Source organism: Bicyclus anynana, chromosome 21, assembly GCF_947172395.1.
Source record: "Bicyclus anynana chromosome 21, ilBicAnyn1.1, whole genome shotgun sequence".
Lineage (NCBI taxonomy): Eukaryota > Metazoa > Arthropoda > Insecta > Lepidoptera > Nymphalidae > Bicyclus > Bicyclus anynana.
This window is the reverse complement of record NC_069103.1, coordinates 3,320,256-3,338,895: the sequence shown is the minus strand read 5'-3', so window position 1 is coordinate 3,338,895 and position 18,640 is coordinate 3,320,256. Positions and strand designations below refer to the sequence as shown.

The 18,640-nt window shown below is 43.0% G+C and overlaps 2 protein-coding genes across 4 annotated transcripts in view; one reads left to right on the top strand and one right to left on the bottom strand.

Annotated features, from left to right (window-relative positions):
* LOC112047220 (DNA polymerase alpha subunit B) overlaps window positions 1-258 on the top strand; it is a 17,038-nt gene extending 16,780 nt beyond the window's left edge. For both annotated transcript variants that reach the window (XM_052888211.1, XM_024084249.2), the window contains one exon: window positions 59-258. In XM_052888211.1, the coding sequence (XP_052744171.1) occupies window positions 59-65 (7 nt within the window). In that variant the 3' untranslated portion in view covers window positions 66-258. The remainder of the gene's footprint in view (window positions 1-58) is intronic.
* LOC112047209 (mitochondrial amidoxime-reducing component 1) lies at window positions 202-18,464 on the bottom strand. 2 transcript variants are annotated; one of them, XM_024084237.2, is made up of 8 exons: window positions 18,266-18,464; window positions 15,804-16,035; window positions 14,980-15,139; window positions 13,652-13,746; window positions 4,855-4,966; window positions 3,755-3,960; window positions 3,365-3,439; window positions 202-2,369 (listed from the first exon to the last, which is right to left on the bottom strand). In XM_024084237.2, the coding sequence occupies exons 1-8, from the start codon at window positions 18,276-18,278 to the stop codon at window positions 2,240-2,242; spliced, it is 1,023 nt and encodes a 340-aa protein (XP_023940005.2). In that variant the 5' UTR covers window positions 18,279-18,464; the 3' UTR covers window positions 202-2,239. The 2 variants fall into 2 exon arrangements, with proteins under 2 accessions (XP_023940005.2, XP_023940004.2); XM_024084236.2 differs by having other exon boundaries at window positions 15,804-16,038; window positions 18,266-18,463.
* Between the last annotated feature and the right edge of the window lie 176 nt (window positions 18,465-18,640).

Below are 18,640 nucleotides of genomic sequence, written 5' to 3'. Positions count from 1 at the left end.
CATACTCCTAATTTATATTCAATTTAAAAAACTGTCATTGTCCCTATTATTATTACAGGAAGTGAATGGCTGTGTGGTGGTGAACCCGGAGCACTTGACAAAAGGCGCCGGCGGAGGGACGTTCGCCCGCGTACTGGTGGAGCCTACCAACGACGCTATCAACGTAGCGGCGCAAATTGTACGCATTTAATAAACAAACAATAACTATGATAAACGTTTATTGATATAAAAGCTTTAATTAAAATTCGTTACAAAATATACCTGTTTTTTTAATTTTTAAACACCATTTTCTTACAATTACATCATACGTTATAACATTTAATATACGTACTAACAGTACATTAACATAGTTGTAATCAATGATTATTTTATACATATGTGATTATGACTATGGGCCTCATAAGAAGGCTCAGAGTCACACAGCGGGCGACGGAACGAGCTATGTTAGAAGTATCTCTGCGTGATCGAATCAGAAATAAGGAGATCTGCAGAAGAACCAAAGTCACCGACATAACTCAACGAGTCGCGAAGCTGAAGTGGCAATGGGCGGGGCATATAGTTCGACGATCCGATGGACGTTGGGGTCCCAAGGTGCTGGAATGGCGACCACGCACTAGAAAGCGCAGTGTTGGGAGACTCCCCACCAGGTGGACTGACGACATCAAGCGAGTCGCAGGGATTCGCTGGATGCAGGCGGCTCAGTATCGTGACGTTTGGAAGTCCCTACAAAAGGCCTATGTCCTGCAGTGGACGTCCATCGGCTGATATGATGATAATGATGATGAATATAATATGTTACGTGCCTACAAATTCACCGCATAAAGTGATCCGAATCATCCAGCGAATACCTGCGATTCGCTGGTCGTCAGTTCACCTGGTGGGTGTCGACCAACACTGCGCTTTCTAGTGCAGGGTCGCCTTTCCAGCATCTTGGGACCCCAACGTCCATCGGCTCTTCTAAGAAGTGCTCCGATCATTGCCACTTCAGCGACACGTTGAGCTATGTAACTCAACTAGTAGCTTTGGTTCTTCTGCGGATCTCCTCATTTCTGATTCGATCACTCAGAGATACTCTCAGTATAGCTCGCTCCATCGCCCGCTGCGTGACTTTTATGAGAAGGCAGGAAATGTACAGAATTGGATTTGCTATAGTTTTATTATAAGTATAGATATAATGTATATATATCACCCATGCACACACATCTATACTAATATTATAAAGAGGTAAAGTTTGTAAGTTTGTAACATTCTTTAAATACATATTGTTATACGCAATAGAGAAGAATTTTAAATTTTTAAAAATACACACAAATTGCAGAACAGTTTGGGAATGGAACCAATCTCTCTGGGTAGCGCGCCTTTATCACTTCATGTCATTTTATCAACAAAATGAGTTTATAAACAAGAGGTTACAAACACCTTTTAATAATCTCGTTATTGATACAAGTTGGGAGGAGGGGTAGTTTATCAAAAGTTGTTACTAACCAGATGTTTTTATTTACTGTTGATTAATTTATAAGTTATACAACTTAACAACCCCAATGTTCTACAAACTGCGTGGTACACTTAGACCATTAATAACTGGTCTAAGGTGGTACATTATCTCGTTCCGAAGCTCATATATTTTTATTTCCTGCGTTAACTCAGCTACCAGAATCAGGATTTTTCGTAAATAAAAACTCACGAAAAATTAACTTGATATAATCAGTTGTACAAAATGTTCTACGGATCCCGGCCTATCACATCTTAAAAACATAAGTGTGTACCTACTATATTGTAAGTAACCAAGGCAAACCGTGTAAGGTCCTCGTCCGCATAGTCTCTGTCGTCACTATCCCGTACTGCGCGGTTGAGGACTTTGTAGATACAGTACGTAACACAATTTATAACATAATCCTTATCCGTCATTTAAGGTTAAATTATAATAACAATTGGACCCAAGTCAAATTCAATAATTGATATTTTTTTTTGATATTTTCTTTATTAATAGGTATTTTTTTAAAAAACATTTTATCTATAAAAATTAAATTCACAACATAAAGTTTACATATTGGCTATCTGTGCATCAAGACCATAATAGAAAATAGTCTTTACTCCGGGCTAGAATGAAGAATGGGAAGAATCTTTTAACCTTCCCAGTATTATATATTATTTTTTGCACTATTTTATAATTTTTATGTAATATGTATACTGGGTGTTTTACCTTTATTAAAAATCATTATTATTATTATTATAAACTTTAAGCCACATAAATGCGGTCGTTCTTAGCGATGACTCCGCCGGGCGCAGATCGCAGCGCCATCTGCAGGCCCATCCTCGGCGCGGTCCCCGCAGAGCGCCGCGCGGCCGGGTCGTCTGATTGACGGTAGCTGTGAAAATTTATTTATATTAAAAAAACACGCTTTCATCCGATTGTAGGCAAGTCTATGTCCTTGTCCAGAAGGAGCAAATTCGTCGCGAATCGTATCGCGCGTTGTCGATGTACTAGACATCAATACATCGCGTCCACAAGCATCGCGCGAATTCGAAATACGCGCGTAAATTGCGTGCACTAGGCCAGACTCTCGCGCGAGTCGAGATACTAGGGACGCCTTGTAGCGTCCAGTTAACGCGCGAACTCTAGAGCGAGTGCGCGTTCAACTCCATGTTTTATACTGAGTTCCTCCCCAAATGTTCGCGCGTAATACACGCCTTGTAGACGCAACGGTCGCGCGAGAGAATCGCGGCTAATTTGCCCTTTCTGGACTGAGCCTAAAGACAATAGTTTATGTCACCGTCATGTTGTGAGGGCCATTGTAGCTAGAGTGATTTTTCTGCCTGCAATGAGGCGAAGCTGAATTACACAATAGACAGCACGAGTGCTACAATGGCTAATTACGTGCAATGGCGTACAATACTTTTTCTACCAACTTGATAAAAAAGAATATAAAATTGGCGTGGCCTCTAAGATTTAGTCTATTTTATCTTTGGACGCCGGAATTTTTGTAGCCAATCAATAGAACTATTTAAAAATTAAGATAAATTATTGTGGCACGGTTTACCTGTATGGCAATGAACATTACCATTTGAGGTTTTATATTGAGTAGATTACGAAATGGGAAGGAAAACATACATATAACGTACCGCACTTTTACTTACAGGTCAAACACAAATCTCATATGTGTTTCATCTGTAATGTATGTAAGTATGTGTAGGTATTCGTCTTGAAAATTCGCGATTCACTTAATTTATAGACAAAAAATATATAAATCATTTGTTTTCAATAGGTACTCTCAATTGGCATAAAAGGCCTTTCAAGGCGTATACTAAAATTATATGTATAGGTAACAATTCAATATAAAAAAATAGAAAACAAAATACTAACGTCTTTAAAGTTTCCAATGGCTCCTGTTTCTCATGACGCACACCAGTTTCAGGGTCGATCGTGGTCAAGATGCATCTGTAAACAAATATTTCTTATCTACGTAAAACGACGACGACTTTAATACAAAATGCAAATACTTATACCTATATATTAATGTGTGGCCTTCGATTCTCTTTCTACAATCGCAATCACTTCGAAAATCATAAAATGTATGAGAATGACATTCGCTATCGACAGGTCACGTGATCAAGTTTTAGATCAGATCTGCCATTCCCTTATATTTTTTTAGTTTACGAAGCGTTAGCGTTTGTAGAAAGAGAATAGACGTGTCACATAACTACAGACTGGACTCCCTCTTTATAGAAGAGGGTATGTAGAGTTTAGACCCACCTGAAGCAAGGTTTGATGATCTCAAAGATGTTGTCTCCAATCTTGACAAACTTCCAGTAGTCTTCGTCATAGGCCTTCGCCCCGGCCAGCACGAAGTTCGGGCGGAAGTTCTGCGGTCGCACCCGGCAGTCGCTCACTCGATGGTCGAGGTCCTCCACGGACGCCTCGTTTATTAGATTGTAGGGCACCTCGTCTGGCAATGCACCCTGTGGAATATTTTTTATTGTTAGCTATACGAGCAAATGCAGTTAAGTATATTTTTTATTAAACTGTTATAATTAGCTTGCAAAGTTTGTAAGGGTCAAATTTACCTCTTCCTTCCTTTTGAATGATTGATTTCCTATTTGTTATCAATCATTCTTTCTAACGACATTACAATTTAATATATTTAGTGTAATTCATGATGTTCGCCGCTACATTAATTTATTTGATACCCATATATAAAGCTGTGATTATCTAAATATGGGTATCAAATTAAAGATGAAAAACTGTCAACAAAATGACGAACTTTTTACGATTACTTGAGCAGTTAGATTGCAACAAATTGTCAACCTTGAATAATGAACCTAAATGAGTAGAGCAAAATGAAAATATTACTTGGGTATATAATAAAAACTAAAAACCTATACCTTTGGAAACACTGTTTCGATACGTGAATATGTTAAAATATATATATTAATTTATTGTAAACTATCGGACGCCCACGACTTCGTCCGCCCTTATACCTCTTTAATAAAATAGTAGTTTAATACAGTATACTATCGCTGTAAAAATGGAGTAACTTCTCCCGTTTTTCCAACATTTACCTTCACTGCTCTGCTCCTATTGATTGTAGCGTGATGAATAGTATACTATAACCTGCCCAGGAGTATGAAGAATAATTGTACTAAATTTCGTTAAAATCCGTCGAGTAGATTTTGTTTCTATAACGAACATACAGACAAACAGACAGACAAAAATTTTACTGATTGTATTTTTGGCATCAGTATCGATCACTAACCACCCCCTAATAGTTGTTTTGGAAATATATTTCACGTACAGAATAGACCTCTCTTTTTTTAACAGATTTATTATAAGTATAGATTAATTTAAAAGCTTACCGTATCGTCCTTCGTGAACTTATAAATTTCGTTAGTACTAGGCCTCAGAGCGCGACTCTGAGAGCTGGCGTAGTATACAAGTCTGAAACTTGTCGCTGTGCGATCCAACAACCTGAGGACACGTCGATAAACAAGCATTGTACAAATCGGTATAATTAAGTTTAACCTACTAAACTATAAACTAAACTTATTAAATCTAACATGAATCGTCATCAACCCATATTCGGCTCACTGCTGAGCTCGAGTCTCCTCTCAGAATGAGAGGGGTTAGGCCAATAGTCCACCACGCTAGCCCAATGCGGATTGGCAGACTTCACACACGCAGAGAATTAAGATAATTCTCTGGTATGCAGGTTTCCTCACGATGTTTTCCTTCACCGATTGAGACACGTGATATTTAATTTCTTAAAATGCATACAACTGAAAAGTTGGAGGTGCATGCCCCGAACCGGATTCGAACCCACACCCTCCGGAATTGGAGGCAGAGGTCATATCCACTATCACTGCTCATGAATATTTCAACGAAATAAAGTAAATACCTACCAGTTTTTTGTTAAAATAGAGTTATTAGATACTTCCTATTACAACTACTATACTAATGTAACTTTACGTAAAATGAGGATAATGGAGAATGTTCACTATTTTCAAATGTAAGCTTTCTGTATTGTCAGTTGATAATAAAAAAAATCTCGCGAAAGAAGTATTTCGATACGTTAATTAATTCTCGTAGATATTGAATTTTAAAGTAACATTCTCCATTATGTAATTTCGATGTAAAAACAAAGTTAGATGATAGTAAAAATGATAATACGATGTATAACGATGTAGTGACTGATTATTTTAATGGTACACTGAGATACATAATTAACCCTGCTGACCTAGTAGTAGTCCATTAAAATAGGCGCATAGCATCAGGCGGTGGCGCATGAAACAGCGGTGTTACGTGCTCATTAGTTCCTATGCTGATTGTGTAAGTAGGACGATCTACTATGATAAGAGCTGTCTATTTAACGATTGCTCCAAATGTTAATAATCAACTCGGCTAGGCAGGCTCACAGTTTCCACTATGAATCTTTTCATTATTATCATCATTAACAACCCATATTCGGCTCACTGTTGAACACGAGTCTCCTCTCAGAATGAGAGGGGTTAGGCCTTAATCCACCACGCTGGCCCGCGTAGAGAATTAAGATAATTTTCAGGTATGCAGGTTTCCTCACGACGCTTTTCTTTCACCGTTTGAGACACATGAAATATCATGTGTCTTAAAAGATGAAGGTGCTTGCCCCGGACCGGATTCGAATATTATATTGTACTAGCGGACGCCCGCGACTTCGTCCGCGTAAATTTCGATGTCAACTTTACTACTACCCCTACCCTACCCTACCCCTACCCTACCCCTTTTTTTTTTTTTTTTTTTTTTTTTTTTTCGTGGGGAAATCCTCATGGATACCTCCGCGCCACGGGGAGGCGAGGAGGTTATGTCGGACTCTTACCGACTAAAACCCCACGGTGTTCCATCTTTCCGCCATGAGATTGGGCCACGGGTACTTCGACTCTTCCGCGACCCAGTCAGCGTCATCTCAAGGAGAATCTTCACTTAGAGACCCACGAGTCTCTTTACGCTATAAAATCGCCGGAGTACCCAGCACGTTATTTATCTTGAGGACAAGTGCTCCGTCGGACGATAGGCTCCCCGTGTCTATCGCCCGGAGATCCTCATCAGGGGGGCAGGCGTCGTTCGTAAGCTCGCTGCCTGCGTCCTGGTCTTCTGCGGCGTATTGTTTGAGACTCTGGGTCATCTTCTCTAGCCCGCTCTGCCATTTCCTTCTGTGATATAACAACCTCACAGAAATTGACCACTGCTTCCCATGAGCTCTCGCTGTCAGCCATGGCATTGACGACGGCTGGCAAAGAGAGATCCTGGCCTACTACGGCAGATAAATCCACCCGTTGAGCTGCCCATCTTGAGCACTCAGCCAGTGTGTGTTGCGCAGTATCGGAAACACAGCCGCATTCGTGACACACTTCGGTGGGTTCACGACCAGCCACCCTACACAGGTACCTTCCGAAGCAGCCATGCCCCGAAAGGATCTGTGTAAGGTGGAAGGTGAGCTGTCCGTGCTTTCTATTGACCCATTTGTCAAGGATCGGCCGAATGGCTTCGATCGTTCTATGACCTGCACCAGGCATCTCAAGTCTCTCTCTCCAGTGGTAGAGGAGTTCCGACTGAGCTAATCGTCGCCATCTGCCAAGCAACTCTGGAAGGATATCATGGCCTCGGGATTTTTCTGCCACCTTCCTCCAATATACACTCGACAATAGTTTCGCGTCCAAGTCCCATGGTGGAGTTCCGGCCAGGACACAAGCAGCTTCGCAAGATATAGTACGATACCCCCTTGCCAGTCTTACCGCCATGATCCTTTGTGGTCTACGCAAAAAAGGTCTATTTCGGACTGTGAGAGCGTTTGCCCAAATTGGAGCTCCATACATGGCCATTGATCGAATAACGCCTGTGTAAAGGCGGCGACACCCAGAATTAGGACCACCAATGTTTGGGAGCAGTCTACTTAGAGCCCCAGCAGCTCTAATAAGCTTAGGAGCCAGACGCCGGAAATGCTCATCGAATTTCCATCTACTATCCAGAATAAGTCCCAGGTATTTCATCGTTGATTCAATAGTGATGGAAATTCCCCCAACTACTAGCGTCGCTCCAGCCGGAGGTGCCATCCTCGGCCCGTGAAAACACAGAGCCTCAGATTTGTTAAGGGCAACTTCTAGTCCTAGCCGTCGGATCTGCGCTACTGTTTGGGCTACTCCTTCAGTAACCAGAACACGCGCCTCAGCAAAGGTACCACCTCGAGCCGTAATTAGGGTATCGTCTGCGTAGCAGGTCACTTGGACACCTGGAATATTAGCACCCCGCAGTACCCAGTCGTACCCAATGTTCCACAGGAGTGGACCGAGGACCGACCCCTGTGGGACACCACACGTCATTTCTCTCCTGGCCCACTCCCTTCGCGTAGGATACTTCACGTATCTATCTGATAGGTAGTTATGAACAATTTGTCGCAGGTAACAAGGCAGTTCGTGAAACCTCAGTGCCTCCTTTATACAACTCCATGGCAGAGAGTTAAAAGCGTTGGCTATATCTAGAGATACCGCCAACAGAACCTCGCCATGAGACACTGCATCGTCCGCAAGAGCCCTTACCCGAGCGATAGCATCTATTGCGGATCTGCCCCGACGAAAACCGAACTGGTTATCACTTAGGTTTGGTCCCGTTTCTTCCAAGTGCAGGACTATGCGATCTGCTAGAATACGCTCAAAGAGCTTGCTTACATCGTCCAACAAAACTATGGGCCTATATGCAGACGGAGATTCGGCTGGTCTTCCCTCTTTACGTACCAGGACTAACTTTCCAGTTTTCCAAACTCTTGGAAATCTGCCCTGTGCTAAGCACTCACTGAATAATGACCTGACTCGGGGTTCTAACGGACCCATAGCCAACACCCAAGCGTGGGCAGGAATACCATCAGGGCCAGGAGCAGGTTTCTTTGTCCTCAACCGAACCATCGCCGCTCGTAGCTCTTCTTCCCCTACTTCATAAACACCCACATCAGATGCATCACTGTCTGGTAAGGAGGATCCCATGTGAAAATGGTTTTCTACACTGAGCGGGAAAAGAGTATGCACAACTGACTGTAACAGCTGAGGCTCTAGAGTCTGCGTTAATGGTGGGGCTCGAGGCTTGAGCTTGCACCTAACCATTTTATATGGCCTTCCCCATGGGTCACCATTGAGGCTCTCTAGCATTTCATCTTCAGCCAGATCCTTTGCTGTCTTTATGGCTACCTGTAACGAAGTAACAGCTTCCCTATAGATTATATAGAGGCGCTCTTCTTCTGGTTCATTCCTCAAACGCCGCCTCCGTTGCCTGGTGTATTGACGTCTTGCTGCAACACATAAAATGCGTAGTTGCGCTATATCCTCGGACCACCAGTATACCGAACTCTTCGAGGACAGTCGTCTCGCCCGAGGCATTGCTGCGTCGCATACATTCTTCATAGATTCACCAAGGCCGATTGCTTCCTCATCCACATTTATGATAGTTTCTGACCCTGAAACCCACGCCTGAACAAGAGCTGCCTCAATCAAGATGTCCCGATCTAAACGCTTTAGCGACCATCGGGGGCTGTCACCTTGGTTGGTTATCCTACTTAAGTCGCTCGATACAGACGTTTGTTGACGTATATTATAACGTATGTATCGATGTTCTGACAGTGTTTCCTCATTCACTATCACTTCCCAACCATAAACTTGGCGTGTCAATGCGGGATTGGCAAAAGTGAGGTCCACAATGGAGCCGCCTTGTCGCCGCACGCATGTGTTTACAGATCCTCGATTGAGAACTGTCAGGCCCGTCACGACCGCCCACTCCTCGAGTGCTTCTCCTCGTGCATCAGTCCTTGGAGATCCCCACGCCCTAGATTTGGCGTTAAAATCCCCAGCGACGAGCATCCGATTTGAGTGACTCTGGCCAATAAAGGCCCCCAGTTCTAACAGGAACTGTTCAAATTCAGCCAGGCAGCGATTTGGCGAAAAATACACGCCGACTACTGTTATGTCGCCCAACATTGCAGACACATAACCTCTACCTCTCACTGGATGCTCAAAGGTTGGGGAACCGATTGAGGTTTGTGTCACCAGAGCCGCCAAACCATCTAGGTCACCAATCCAGTTGCCCCTGGCAGGAACAAAATAGGGCTCAGCAATCACAGCAAGGTGAATCGATCGTTCCGCCATACTCTGAATCAATAGATCCTGAGATCTGGCGCAGTGATTGATATTCGCCTGCAAGACTTGTAAAGTCATGTTAGTCTTCAGCCATTCTATTCCCACCATCGCCCAGAGACTCACCTGTATTCACAGATGGACAATCAGTCTGCACGGTACGCTGAGGTCGTACCCAGGCCTTTTTGCTTTTCTTTCCGTTTTGACATAGCCCGCTCCCAAGCTTATGATTTGCGGGCCCTCCTGCTGCTGCGCAAAGAGAGCAGTTCGAGTTGCTCGAGCAGTCCGCTGCCTTATGGCCAGGTTGACCGCAGTTGTAACATTCACTACTGCGGTCAATTTCGGCTGTACACATAGGGCGAACATGTCCAGTCTCTAGACAACGGAAGCACCGGAGAGGTCTTTGCTCGAGCAATCGAACATTGGCCGATACCCACCCTACCAGTAACCGGCCTTCTTCCATCTTCTTAGCTGCAGCAACAGGACATCTGATCAAAACTGAGCCTGTGCTCTTAGGGGTCCACTGGATTTTTCCTACTTTCACTGCCTCGATTGGGCATTCGCCTTTTACTGAAACAGCAGCAGCAATTTCAGATTCATTTACAGAATCGTCTAACCCAGTGAATCTAAGATTTACACACTTTTCGGGCCTGGTCACCCTCACAATTTCGTCAGGTAAGATCTGTCTGAGGCTTTGGGCTAAAGTGTCGGCCTGCTTTCCACCAGATTCGCCAGGAAGCTCCAATATACGGGCGCCAGTGGCAGCTCGACGGAACCTCAAAGCCGATATACCTATACTGGAGAGATCGATTTTAGATTTCGCCTCAGACAGTATACTGGCGTAGGTAACAGCTTTATCAGTAGCTCCAGGCTGTAAAGTTATAACCACAGCCGCTGACCGTGCTAACCGCAGTTTCTTTACAGAAGGTTTGGAAGAGTTTGCTCTGGTTTTGGACTTTTTGCCACTCTTTCCAACCTTTGTCCATTCCTCTTCATTTTGCGTTGAGCCCGAAGGCTGCGGGGCACTCTCACTTTTGTCCACGGGTTTTGTCCCTGTACCTGTCTTTCGCACTTTGCCCTTCTTGGTTTTAGGGGCTGTAGCTTCTTCTCTTGGCTCCGGCCTTGTCTGCGGAGCACCAGAAGTGGAAGCAGACGCATCATTTGCACTGGTTCGTCGATCCGTAGACAATGGGGGACGAATCCTTTCCTCTGGTGGGAGACTCTGCTCCAGCGAATGTATACGTGCATCTATCATGGTGCCAACTTGGATCATGATGGACCGTGCTAGCTCATCTACAGCTTGAGAATCAAACGTTGATGAGGGCGCCGGTTCTTTAGTTTGTTCAGGGGCAGAGGTTTGGGTTGATGGAGTATAACAACTATTCGTTCTCCGCACCTCCATTCGCAGCTCTGCCATGTCCTTCCTAATTTGTTTTAACTCTTTTCGGAGTGCGGCGTTTTCTAGCTGAAGCCTTGTTACTTCCTCACTCGACATTTTGTCTTTTAGGGCTTCTACCGTTTCTTTTATTGAAGCCCCCGCGTCTTTAAGTGCCTTCTGAAAGGTGCCCTTCAAATTTTTGGATTTGGTAGCTACCTTTACGATAATATTTATATCGTCTTCCACCCGTTTCATGAGGGCCTCATTATCAGCAACGGTAGGAAGCCCTATAGTAGAACGTGCCATTCTCGCGGCACGTGCTAGCTCCTGAATGTGTTCCTCTCCGTCATCAGTAGCTCGTACTGGTTTGAGAAACATTTCTTTTTTAGTGCAGGGGCCCTTTTTTCGAGAAGAAATATTCTGGCTCGCCACCTCTTCCGCCTCGCTTGTAGACTCTCCACCATTGGAGAGGCGCCGTCTTTTGACAGATGACGACTGTTTAATTGCAGGACGGACGCTACTTCTGTCTGAGTCAGAAGCACATGATGTTGCGTCCATTCTGTTTTCTACTAAATCCTCCACTACATTTATACCTCTCTCCAACTCCATACTCAAACTTTCTCCCCTCTGCGCGTTTCCTGTTCTCTCTACCTCCCTCATTCTTTCTAACCTAGCCTCTATGCGTCTGTTGGCCCCCCCGTATACGCTGGGGCCGATGCGACGGCTATCCGACGCACCAAGGGATTCCCCCCGAAGGGGACCCTCCCGGGTAGATTTATGTTCAGATCGCATTTTCATATTTATTTTTTAAGTTAAACCCCTACCCCCCGGATACCCTAGCGACTGAACTCCCAACAGCCTCATCCTATCAGCGGGCATCAAACCTTAGGATTGGGAGCGCCCTAAAGACTGTATCCCCAACAGCCACACATCCCCTCGGCGGGCGCTTAACCTTGGGATTGGGTTTTAACACCCGGTGACCCGGTACTCTCCCCTTGTTTTACAACCCGGACGCTCCATAGTCTACTCTGATTAGCAGAGCAGTACCAGGAGCATCCAGGTGACACGCAGAAGCGCCGAAGTACCCTCCCCCCTTTGCTAGTATGGTTCACGCCGGGTTACCCCGATACCTCTCCTATGGAGAGGCTTTCCCCTATCCACCACCCAGGGGACGCACCCGATGGAGGACTAGCAACCCCACACGGGACCCCTACCCTACCCCTACCCCAACCCTACCCAACCCCTACATCTACCCTACCCTTACCCTACCCTACCCTACCCTACCCTTACCCCCACCCTACCCCTACCCTACCCCAAACCTACTCGTACCCTACCCCTACGTTACCTACACCCTACCCCCATCCTACCCCTACCCTCCCCGTACCCTGTCCCTTTCCTTCCCCTATCCCACCCGTACCCCTATCTCACGCCTATCCTACCCCTACCCTACCACTTCCCTACTCTACCCGTACCTCTACCCTACCACTACCCTACCTCTACCCCTACCCTACCACTACCCTACCTCTACCCCTACCCTACCACTACCCTAAACCCGGCCCTAAACCTACCCTACCCCTACGCTTCCCTACCCGTATCCTACCCTACCCTGTAACTTCTCTATCTTACTCCTACCCTTAGCAAAATCGGTCCAGTCCTTCGAGAGTGGTGGTATGACCAAGAGAAATAGAGACTTCTAAGCTAATAATATAAAGAGGTAAAGTTCGTGTGGTTGTAGGAGGTAATCTCTGGATCTACTGGACCGATTTGGAAAATTGTTTTACCAATAGAAAGCTATGTTATTTGCGAGTGTCATAGTCTATGTTTGTTTCCCATATTCACACGGGAACGGGAACTACGTAAATGAAAGCGCCGGGCGTCATATAGCGGAATTTCTGCGTCTTTTAGAAATTTTGTATTATCTCCGAAACTATTTAAGTAATTAACATACTGTAAAGGGCAAATCTTATCTCCATAATATCCTTGTGATTATTAAATAATTTATTTTAATAAGGATTAAAGTTTAGTTGTATAAATAATGACGTAAACCTAAGTATATAAAATTAATAATTTTTAAAACACAAAAGGTACTATATTTGCTAATATATAGAAGATAGATATATGGTGTCGCGGACTTTTTTGTAGAACTTTTAAAGATACATAAAGCCTCCATACATTAATTTCAATTTTACACAATAGTTAAGGCAGCGCATGCGAATAAGTCTGTTTAAGAGGATTTTCAGTCCGACCTGTATGACAAAAATTGTGATAACTCGGCTAATATATATGATACCAATATAAAATATAGCCTATAGCACTCCCCGATAATTTAGCATTCTACTGGTGAAAGAATTTTCAAAATCAGACCAGTAGTTCCGAAGATTACCCCATTTAAAAAATGTGACAAACTTACAAACTTTACCTCTTTATAATATTAGTATAGAAGTATAGATTAATTTGGAATCCAATAAAATTTAAATAAATTATCTATTAAAATAAATATTAAGGAATTATGAACATATTTTCATGTTGTACCTTTACCTATTTTTTCGATTCCGTAGAGTTGTTCATACTATAATGTATTCTGTGGCTGTGTTTTAAACACAAAAATGTTTGCGGAACACTAACCTAGAAAACCATTCGCTCGCCTCCCATCCGCAGTCGTACACCGGCACCTGAACTCCCCAAACTACCGCCGGTTTAGGCTTTTGCGTATTTGTTACCTGGAAATATGTATGTACATATTATACGAGTAGGTAAAGATTTTATACTATTAGATATGTCACGAGCGCGTCAAAACTGAGGCGAACAAAGGTGGCTAACTGTATTTATTTTATTTAGTCGCAACGAAAGTTATTTAAACAATTAATACCTAAATATTATCTCAGTATCATTTCGAGCTGTGTATTTGGCCCCTGTAGCCAAGTGGCACGTCGATTCCCTGTCTACGATCGAAAACGCTTCGAAAACTAGAAAAATAAAATGTATGGGAATGACAGATTTTGATCACGTGACCTGTCGACAGCAAATGTCATTCTTATACATTTTTCCAATTTTTGAAGCCTTTGAAATCGTAGAAAGAGAATCGACGGCCATTTGGCCACAAGGGCAGGAAATGTATAAATGGTATATACATAAATATATAATGTAAGCAAACTCAAAATTGTGCATATTGTGTGCGCTGGGTAAATTCGGATCACGTGTTGCAGTGTATTTGTAGGCACGAAACATATCTAATAGTTTAAAATCTTTGCGAGTAGGTAGGTAATTAAAACAAATCTTTGAAAATAAAATTCATTTCCTACTAGAATAAGTCCTGTCATTACTGTTTCGCGGTCATAGGGATCTGTTATAAAAGCTATTACTCAAAATGTTGACTTTACCATGTTCTAGTAGACGTAAGTCAGCCAAGTTGACACTGGCCGACTCCATAAAAGGGTGTTTCTGGGTGAGTGTGGAACTGGGGTAGGGTGTCGTGTGTAACTCAGTCTACACGACAACTCTACAAACAATGACATAAAACGGACTTACGTTAGCTTACTTGACGCCGGCAGACTCCATGTGAGGGTGAATTAAAACCGCTTATGCGCAACATAAGTACTTTATGTTCTGTGATTAAAACAGACTTACGTTACAAGTTGACGTTGACCGACTGCATGTGAAGGTGAGTATTCAGGGTGAGTATGGGATTGGAATAGGGTGATATGCATATCTCAGGCTGCACTATGAGCAATGTAATAAAACGAAAGTATTGGACTGGGTCAGGGTAACAGGTGTATCTCGGGTTGCTCTAAGTGAATCAAAACGGACTAAGGTACTTTTAAATACATAATATGTTGCTTCAGTCAAATTGATGCTGACCGCCTCAATGTAAGGTAAGGGTGAGTATTATACTGGGGTACGGTGGCGTGCTTATATCAACCTACAATAAGAACAGAGAAGTAAAACGTACTAACTTCAGCCAAGTTGACGCTGACCGGCTCCATTTGAGGGTGGTTCAGGGTGAGTATGGGACTGGGATTGGTTGACGTAAGTATCTCGGGCTGCACTAACAACATCTCAGGGTAAGCCCGTGCCGTGATAAAGTTATTCTTCTCATCTACTACCATTAGTATACTGAAATTAATTTACTCGATATTAGTACTTAATCGACTTTTTAGTATTTATATAAATTCAATCAATTTTTGTAAGTTTGACAACCACTTACAGGCGTGCGCTACATAGATGCAATAAATTAAAAAAAAAACCAAGCCCGTTGAATTGACATCATTATCAATGTCAACCCATAATCGGCTCACTGTTGAGCTCGAGTCTTCTCTCGGAATGAGAGGGGTTAGGCCAAATATACTACTCCTAATCCAATGCGGATTGGCAGACTTCACACACAAAGAGAATTAAATTATCAATTCAGCTATGTAGGTTTCCTCACTATGTTTTCCTTCACCATTTGAGACATGTGATATTTAATTTCATAAAATGCATATAACAGAAATGTTGTAGGTACATGTCACGGACAGAATTCGAACCTATACCCTCCGGAATCGAAGGCAGAGGGTAAAAATGCACTGCATGCCTATTTACAAACCTGTATTGGGTATACCCAATTTTTACCCTGTTTCAAAACCTAGTGCACGTCACTTTAACCTACTTTAACCTTGTACTATGTATTCGGTGGATTAGCCACAACCGCATGTTTAACTTCTAGAAGATTGCAACCGTTCCAAAATCATCAAAAAAAAAAACAATAGGTATTTTCTATTTATCTTCGCTCAATACATACCGGTCGCGCATCCAACCATCCTTCAAGCCAAGCGTAGTGACCACAGCTTGGTTCAATATGATGGGAGCGCAGGATTTGATCGGATACGCGTACAGGTCCTTCAGGTGGCCCACTTCCGTCCACTCGGTGGGCAACTTCGGCTTCTGCGACTTCTTGTACAAGTGGTAAGCGCAATACGCGCCCCCCACAGCACCCGCCGTCACTACCGCGGCAGTCACGTACGTACTTGTGCCTACTGAAAAAAAAAACTGAATGCTGCAGCCATTCAATGCTCCTCGCGCTGTCGCAATGTCATCCTCCGTGACGGCCTCGTTTTGACGGCCTCCGTGGCGCAATGGTATGCGCGGTGGATTTACAAAACGGAGGTCCTGGGTTCGATCCCCAGCTGGGCAGATTGAGATTGAGATTTTGGTCCAGGTCTGGCTGGTGGGCTTCAGCCGTGGCTAGTTACCACCCTACCGGCAAAAACGTACCGCCAAGCGAGTTAGCGTTCTTTTTTTTTTTATTAGCATTTTGACAAGTTAGCCCTTGACTACAATCTTACCGGATGGTAAGTGATGATGCAGTCTAAGATGGAAGCGGGCTAACTTGTTAGGAGGAAGATGAAAATCCACACTCCTTTCGGTTTCTACACGACATCGTACCGGAACCGGAACCGAAAGGAGTGTGGATTTTCATCTTCCTCCTAACAAGTTAGCCCGCTTCCATCTTAGACTGCATCATCACTTACCATCCGGTGAGATTGTAGTCAAGGGCTAACTTGTCAAGAATATATAAAAAAAAACCTGTTATGTCTGCTCATTACACACTGCTCTACTCGTGCAAATAATCGCTACACCGTGTCCTATGTTCACACCTTCGTTCGCACCGACAAAATAGGGAGCGGTGGGCAGGAAGAGCGGCATGAATGCGGCAGGACGAGTAACACGACGTCTCTGCTAACTTTCCTCGCTACTTTCCACACTGCGAAAGTGTGTGGCGGGCGGATTACAGAATACGCGTGCCACAAAAAGTCTAATGCTCGCAACACGGTCTAGTTTATTAAGTCTATAGAACAGACAAACAAGAAGAAACGGATGTTTTAAAGTCTGTTTTTCAAAAATCCCACGGAAACCATTAATTTCCCGGGACAAAAGGTATTGAGAGTAGTATCATCATCATCATCATCATCATCATCATCATCATCATCATCATCATCACCATCATCATCATCATCATTAGCCTATTTTAACGGCCCACTAGATAGCCAGGGCCTGTAGCCAAGCGGCACGTCAATTCTCTTTCTACGATCGCAATCGCTTCGAAAACTAGAAAAATGTATGGGAATGACAGATCTTGACCACGTGACCCGTCAATAGCACTTGTCATTATAGAGAATCGACATGCCACTTGGCTACCTTTCTATCTTCATAAAAGAGACCATATTATAAAGCTTAGGACGGACGCTGTGTCAATGCAGGTTGGCGGGCTTGGGGTAATATTTTTTTGAATATTTAACAGACGGCTTAACGTGCTCTCCTAGGCACGGGGGAGTAACACCACCAACTATACTCAGAGCACAATTATCCGCCCACTTTATTATATTGTGCCTCTAAGCATACAATTATAATAATAATTAATCGAGGATTAAATCTATCTCAATGCGGCGTAAGGAGAAACAACCTCCGTTTGACGGCCAACATGGCGTAGTGGTATTGATTGGTTTACGGGTTCGATCCCCGGCTGGGCCGATTGGGGATTTCTGAATTGGTCCAGGTCTGGCTGGTGGCAGGCTTCGGCCGTGGGTAGTTACCACCCTCCCGCAAAGACGCAACGCCAAGCCAAGCGATTTAGCGTACCAGTGCCGTTTAGTGTCGTGTAGAAACTAAAAGGAGAGTGGATTTTCATCCTTCCATCCAAGTTAGCCCGCTTACACCTTAGATTGCATCATCTTACCATCAATTGAAATTGTAGTTAAGGGCTAACTTGCGAATAATAAATAATCACACACACAACACAAACAAGCATTCATCTTTTTATTAAGTGTAATACCAACTTAAGTTAATATGTACCTATTACGTCTATGATAATTTTAATTATATAAATTAAAAATCTATTCTGAACGATCAGAATTTATTTACATACGAGGTAAGTATGTACCTACCTATTGAAAAAAGTCGCCCTAAAATAGTTCTAGTAATTTTTAATAGCTGCTATTTATCACAACGGTAACCATTTAATTCAAAATATTTTTTTTTATTATCTATACCTACGTTAAACAGCAGGTCATAGAAATCATCAAGATCAATGTCATGAAGTGTACTTATGTAGGTAGATACTTACGTGCTTAAATTGTAATTCTACGCTTGCGTATCAAAGGTTTTCATTGGGAATGTGTAACACTTACATAGATATAAATACGTGGAAAGAAATGTTTAAAACAAATGAAAAGAAAATAAAATAAATGCTTAAAATAAACGTACCTTTAAAACTCATGTTTAAAACACTACTCAGAAGTCTGAACTTGTATTTGTATCTTCACTCGTATGTTGACTGTAATTAGTGTTGACATTAATGATCATAAATTACGAGTAGGTACATTGTGTGGGTAGGTAAGATTGTTAATATTATATTGACATAGCCAATACTTTCTATTTGCGTTTTACGTATGTCATACGTGCTACATCGTATAGTTTAATATTGTTATATAGCATGCAATAGCATGTAATCATGTATGCAAACGGTGACAGTATCTATTGGGGTGGTTGCTTTTTTAACGCTATGTTATCAATAAAATGAAGAAGGATTATCAGTTGTTTGATTTTTACTGGCACATTCTCTGTCTACGACTGTCAGCG

Bases quoted from the DNA above. Each gene is read 5' to 3' on its own strand.
- LOC112047209 (XM_024084236.2), bottom strand. The intron at 3,440-3,754 runs GTGGGTCTAAAC...ATTTGTTTACAG, and splicing joins ATCATCAAACCTTGCTTCAG to ATGCATCTTGACCACGATCG. The intron at 2,370-3,364 runs GTTAGTATTTTG...AAATTTTCACAG, and splicing joins CCATTGGAAACTTTAAAGAC to CTACCGTCAATCAGACGACC.